Source organism: Fomitiporia mediterranea (genome assembly GCF_000271605.1).
Source record: "Fomitiporia mediterranea MF3/22 unplaced genomic scaffold FOMMEscaffold_1, whole genome shotgun sequence".
Taxonomy (NCBI): domain Eukaryota; kingdom Fungi; phylum Basidiomycota; class Agaricomycetes; order Hymenochaetales; family Hymenochaetaceae; genus Fomitiporia; species Fomitiporia mediterranea.
In genome coordinates, this window is record NW_006760386.1 from 5561766 (window position 1) to 5568447 (window position 6682).

At 45.2% G+C, this 6682-nt stretch overlaps 2 protein-coding genes across 2 annotated transcripts; both read left to right on the forward strand.

Annotated features, from left to right (window-relative positions):
- Positions 1-16: 16 nt before the first annotated feature.
- On the forward strand, positions 17-2112 carry FOMMEDRAFT_101593 (uncharacterized protein; the record flags this gene model as incomplete). The annotated part of the gene is made up of 11 exons (XM_007262040.1): positions 17-107; positions 194-215; positions 274-329; positions 405-524; positions 586-784; positions 841-915; positions 973-1116; positions 1179-1208; positions 1270-1369; positions 1425-1684; positions 1795-2112. The coding sequence occupies exons 4-11, from the start codon at positions 520-522 to the stop codon at positions 2110-2112; spliced, it is 1131 nt and encodes a 376-aa protein (XP_007262102.1). The 5' UTR covers positions 17-107; positions 194-215; positions 274-329; positions 405-519.
- Positions 2113-2552: 440 nt separating this feature from the next.
- Positions 2553-6019, forward strand: FOMMEDRAFT_101594 (uncharacterized protein; the record flags this gene model as incomplete). Its single annotated transcript, XM_007262041.1, has 9 exons — positions 2553-2720; positions 2787-2868; positions 2942-3186; positions 3240-3332; positions 3388-3897; positions 3957-4244; positions 4370-4603; positions 4670-5424; positions 5600-6019. 7 exons carry the CDS (start codon positions 2553-2555, stop codon positions 4457-4459), a joined length of 1476 nt encoding a protein of 491 aa, XP_007262103.1. The 3' UTR covers positions 4460-4603; positions 4670-5424; positions 5600-6019.
- Positions 6020-6682: the final 663 nt, after the last annotated feature.

Genomic DNA, 6682 nt, shown 5'->3' on the forward strand with positions numbered 1-6682 from the left:
CCGGCCGCCACCATGTCGCGAAACATCAGGAAAATAATCCACCCAAGCTCCCAGTTAGAACACGACAGACCCGAGACAGGTCGAGAGCGAAAGATAGTTGTTGCCCAGTGAGTCAGGTTTTTTCTCCCTCCATAACGATGTGCCTCACGGCTTGAGGTTAAAAATATTAAACTGACTTTAAATATTTCTTAAGCTTCATAGTGGGAAACACCGCGGTAAAACATCACAATTAACACGAATACCGTTCTTGTCTATTGATATGTGCAACTTTAGCCTTATACGCCATCTGACTGGGAGGATGACATCAGGCTTGCTAGCCGCCATGCAATGTAGGTGTTTTGGCAGTCAGTCTTCAAGTAATCCGAGTCTGAGGATGCACAACATTGCACAATATGCTCTGGAAGTGATGGCTTTGCTCTAAATGTAGGCAAAGAGTCTTGGCAACTGGACCGGGTATCTTCTTGTTTTGAGGCCGCGGAGCGAAGCGAGACGGACTTCAAACTTTTCCTCAGCTTTGACATGTCGTAAGCAATCCACGAGATTTAATTGTCATTAGTGCAGGAAAATCAGTTCCGGAACAATTAGATCGCTGCCGTCATCCTCCCCACAGGATATTAGGCTCCTCAAAGAGTACATCTCCAAGTTTGCCCTCCGTCCAAATTATCTATTTTACAAGGGAAAGGCTCTCGTCTCCACGTTCGCCGGAGAGAATTCCCTGTTCGGATGTGATGATATAGATTCAGCCTGGACGCTCGTGAAACGGATTTTGGAAGAAGTTTGCCCAGTACGTGACTGTCTATGTGGCTTCTCAATAATATGCCTTCAAGAAGGAAAGCCCAGGTTATTTTTGTTCCTAGCTTTTTTGTCGATCCAAGGCGCTTACATTCCATGAAGTGCATAGATGGTGCTTTCAATGTGCGTTCTAGCATGTTAATAACGCTATTTACTTACAGACGTAGTATACACACGAAGTGGAACGGCAGTTGGCCCATTCAACTTTCGTCGAACTCTCCGAAGGGAGAGCTTCCTTTCCCCAGACTGATGTCAGACGTAGAATACATTCGTAACATATATGGAAAGACTTTGATGACGTCCGTATCTCCGTGGTTCTTTACGGTAAGCAGACGAAAGCCTTGCAGTTTCTTTGCATCTACTCATAATCTATACTATTCATTAAGCACTATGGGGAAGATTCATGGAACAAAAATGTGATAAAATATACAATGATTTGATATGGGCGTATCGAGTTCGCTGACACGAGAGTCACAGTGGATTTATCGCTGCGACGACTGGTTATTAGTTCGCCGATGGGAACAAATGATAGCAATACGGGATTTAGTCGACATAGTGCAGATCATATCTTGGAATGGTTCGATTTCCTTCTCACCAGGCGCTTCAAGATAGACAACTCATATCCTGGATAGACTACGGCGAGTCCCATTATGTTGGCCCCATCAAGGGAGCACAGCCGAATTCAGAGGCCTGGGTAAACGGCTTCGATCATACGGCATGGCTGCATCTCTGTGGGTACTTCTCCCGGTTATTCAAAAAACCAGAAACTTTGACGACCAACCCCATATCTTTACTCGACGATGTGGATCGAGTATTTGTATGGGCACGTCCGCACCCCCGTGATGCGAAAGCATCTGAGGATCCAGTGGGCAGGCCGAAGAATTGGGACCTTGTAAGCCGTCGTGTTCCTTTTCTGATTCATCGGCTTTACTAATTGTTTCTACTTATATTTGCTTCCGCTTTTATGGGAATATTGATGTTTTCTGCTCAAAATGTATTTAGACTGAAGATATGTTTTGGGTTGTTATTCTCGCACATGCGCCCGCGCACGTCCTGCTCTGGTCATCCAATACCGATACGAACACGTGTAGCCCCTTGGTCAGGTCGACCGTGGTAGGGGAAAATCTGGAAATGGAGGAGGACAGAATACCCGCTGGCTTAACGCAGCTGTCGTGTCCCCTGGTCAAAAATGGTGGAATTAACGTCCAACTGATTCGTGGTGGCAGGATAGTGTTGCACTTTCATCCGGTGGATTTCGTGTTTGAAGCACATCCAAAGAAGTACAACTTCAATGCATACGTGGCAATGTATCCTTGTTAGGTCCAGCATCGCTTGACGTTGTTCATCAACGAATCATGCAAAATTGGTACTTCCACAGATAAACCTTCTCCGAGATGCCCGACACCGATCTGGCCGCACTTCAAAGAAACTCTGTGCCTCAATCAAATCTTTGAGCATTGTATACCTTAGAAGTTTCGCGCAGTCTAACGGAGTACGAAAATCACAAGCACAATTGCCTTCTTGAGCAAGTGATTTCGGTGACCTCGGACAAAACTCGTGATCTCGGAAGCAGAAATGACCAAACGCGAACTTTCATCCATGGCATCAATGCTCATCATGACTCGGAACGCGGTTTTCTCTCTTTAACTAATTTCACTTTCCTGAGCCCACATATATAAACTAGTTTCAAGTGCTCGCCAGCCCCATCATACTGTTTACTAGTGCTCCTAACGTATTTTTTTTTTCATTTAAGGATGATTATGCTTTCTGGCCGAGATATCCCGATGGACATTCTTCCCTTCATTGTCGGTCACTTGGATGACCGCAGGGATCTCTTTAATGCAACTCTAGTGAACAAGTCGTTTTATCAAGCGACGATTCCTCTTCTTTATGAAGAGCTGGATTCACGCTTGATCAGCTCAAGCAAGGTAGGACTACCACACGACATTTTTAGGGTGCTTTGCTTACTCAGGCATACTTACTCGGATGACTAGGGCCTCGTTGTTCTTCATCCAGCAGAGACTTTGTTACAAAAACCAGAGCTGGCAAAGTACGTTCGCATAGTAAATGAGAGCGGTAAGACCTATTTAACCATTCACCTTAAAGCAATGTCATAGCGGTGAATGTTAACAGCTGTTTTATTTCATAGGACACGTTCACGGAGCTCCACAAACGCGAGCGCAGAACATTCACATTCTTTCCCTATGGGCATTGCGTCTTTGTACGTCTCTTCGAACCTTCTCATGGGTAGACGACAACTTCCTCCCGGACGAAATATTTCTTGGGATTCTTGACGTGCTAAGAACTCTTCCTCTCACTGAACTCACGATTCGTACATTCAAAAATTTGGGTAATCCCGTCTGGGAAGTGTTGCATCAGATTAAAGGTCTAAAAGTGACAACCCACCTGTTTTCTTGACTAAGCATTTTCTCACATTCGTATTCTAGAGTGTTTCCATATTATGTATGGAAGGACCACCTCGGATTCTCCAAGGTTGGTCAGAAACACTTAGCCTGACGCTAACTCACCTCGAACTTGGTGTAAGCCCTTGTATTTCAATCTGTGAGAAATATAGGCTCACCCTAACATTTATAGCGTTGTTCCGGAGTCCCACCTACACTTCTGCTGAATGTGTTTTCTCATCTACAGATGCTCACGCACCTCCGAATCAAAGGCGCACATACTCCTTCCCTTCCTTACTTCATCCAGGCTCTTCCACGTCTGCGAGCACTGGACACGGACTACACAGGTTCCGGAGCAATAAGACCATATCACGGCCAGCTCCGTATGCCATCACTTGAGATTCTGTGCTTAAAAGCTGGGAGCGTCGATGCAGGCGGTCCTCCAGGACTATGGTCATGCGCACGGACATTATTATCTACTAAAAGCAGTTCTCTTCGCGAGTTCCGTCTAAATACCTTTTCGATTCTGGGAGAAACGCGAATCCCACGACCTTTCTTACTATTTATGGCGGAAATGCATGGAAGGACATTGGCACGTTTTTTAGTGGGAACGACACTGTTATTGCTTGACGATGTTGCTTGTGTGTGCGACATGCTTCCAAAGTTGGAAGAGCTTTCTTGTACAATACCAAATGTAGACCCTGTAAGATTTGCTTCAGTCAATTTTGGTATTCCAAGAATAACTAACACATACATTCATAGCAAGAGATCCAAAATGCCACAGCACATGCTTATAACCTTCGAGTACTTCGTCTCAACACACCGATGTTCACAGGTTCCACGTTCCGATCGTCGTTCCCGCCAAGCAGAAGAGACTGTAGAGATGGTCCTACGTTATCGACCATGAATATCAACCCGGCGAACTTCGATCCGCTAGATATTGGGAAACGGACTTGTCGACATTCATTTTCTATTGAAGATGCACGATATATGATGCTCCGCCAGCGATCGCGACTACGGCAAATCACCGTTGGGCCATTATCGTTCGGGGTAAGTATTTTCAATCGGGAGCAAAGTCTCACTCTATCCGTTTTCGCATTCACTACCTCTCGCCTTGATTGTCCTGTCGTGACATAATTTTTAGCTAACTTGTTTTATGTGCTTTTATTTTTTAGGGCCAGTGGGTGTACGATAACAGCGCTCCTGAAAATGTGCGTTTTGAAGTCGTGCAAGTGCATATCGATAATGCACGTGGAGAAGCGTAGAGTTATAAGTCATATAATAGTTGTTGTTCAACACGACATACGTTCTCGTCGATACCATGTGACGCGGAATAGTTAGATTCTAAATTATTGCACGGAGACCATGTTGGTGCACACCCATGCAAGGCGTATAACACGACTACTGGTCTAAATGCAATGACGTCGCGGGAATTCAGCACAGATCAAACTAAAAGAATTGGAATCCCTGCTTACAAACTCAGACAAACCATTGTGTTCATCGAGTTCCACTTACTACTGGCCCGCTCGTCCAACCAGAATCAGAGGGTGAAGCAAATTTCGTCGCCTTTAACGTCCCTCCGGTAAGGATCCAAGCTCTCGCCAGCGCTCTTCGGAACTCATCAAGATGCGGGTTCTCTGGGTACTCAGTATTATATGTCGGATTGATATCCACAACGACCTCTTCAAGATCCTTCGACTTGACCAACTCCTTCAGAGTTTCGCTCTCATAAGCATCGTCAACTGTCGCACCAAGTACACGCGCGGCATTCAGGGATAATACAAAGCGCCCGCGAACTCCGTCAATCTCAAGGAGCATTTCCGAGGGATCTCGACCCGGGTAGAGTGAGCAACCGCGCATGAGGAAACGTTTTGTTCGACCAGAACCTGTCTCGAGCACCAGCACGTTGGTCGTATGATTTGCAGCAGAAGCCGAAGGCGCAGATTTCGCCCTTGCAAGTCCTGGAGGATGAAGATGAGGGCTTATTGGAACAAGCCGGACACGTAAACGCCAGACCGTCCTGTCACGCGAGGCGAGTATCAGTGCTCCTGCTGCTGCGCCAACGCCGATTTCGAATGTAGAGAGCGCAAGACGTTGCCATAACGGCCGCAGTTCGTATTTCTTTGAGGTTTGTGAGGACGAGGATGGCTGGTCTTGCGGAGAACCTGACGTCTGTGGCTCTTCTACAAGTTGAGTCCAATTTCGCATAACCATGTCAACGCTAAACCCGCTGCAAATCCAAGTTAATATCAAGTAAACTTGGCGACGTATGCAAGGGACTAGAATATGAACGAAAATATGACATGACTTTTTCGGAGGAAACAAATCGGAGGACCGTATTCTTATTCAAATGTCAAAAGAAAAAGACAGAGATGAAGGAAAGAAATTTTTAGGAGATCACTTACATGAACAGTACATCCAGAGCCAACAATAAATACACCCAACGCGCCCAGAAAGCAGGTTTCCCGTCAAACAGCGGCGGCTCATCGCCTAACTGTCGCGACCCCAAGACCACATCAGACGCGGACGCTGGCTTCGTCTGAGCTCGACTGCTTTTTTCTCTTCGAGTGATCAAGGTCAGAATACGGGTTGGAAATGAGCAGGTTTGATGCCGAATATTTAATGACCGCGAATTGTGAAGGAAAGGACCTGGAGAGCATGACGGGGTCGCGTAGCTTCGTTTGCACGTTGACTGTCGGAGGAAAAAGCCAGTGCGCTGCTCGAGCTGGATAAGTGTCCTCGAGCTTGAAGCATGGGCAATGAAACTTGAAGGGAACAGCAGCCTGTTCATCTTGCACCTTTTGTTCGCGAGTGTATAGTGTCGGCCTGACGCGACAAGCTGAAAGTTAGGCAATAAGAAATGTCCGAAATTTCTAATTTAGGGAAGCATTTTGTCGATCATCCTATTTTAGGCAATACTATAACTAAATATCCCAGCAGCAAATTAATTGGTGAGAGTTCAAGCAAGCAATATCCTGCAGCAAATGTGTATCACTCTTGTTACTTGCTATCAAACTGTTAGAAAGTGGCAGAGGAAATTATCAGAGTAATATAATTTATGTCTTCTGCCAATGCCTAAAAGAATACAATTTAATCCACATTTTATCTATTGGATTATCTGTACAGTCAAGATTGAGCTTGGTGGCTCTAAGGAGCACAAGGAGATACAAGCAAAAACTCTCTCCAGGAATATGATAAATGAACCCTTGTTTCATCCCTTGCTCACTTCTTGTTCTCCTCATCAAAAGTTTATACACTAATCAGATAGATATCTCTTAGAGTCTTGGACATATTATGCATTCTACCCTGAATTGTAGCCCTAACAATGCAAAGCAAGCCTTGTGCACCTACCACAATGCCTACATGGATAAATTAACAAGATACTCAGAAATACTCTACTAATAATTTTATAAAGCTAGGAGAATACAGAGAGAATCTCTTTCTTGTGTTAGATATACTCACTTTACTAGTCCTAATCCTTAGGAATA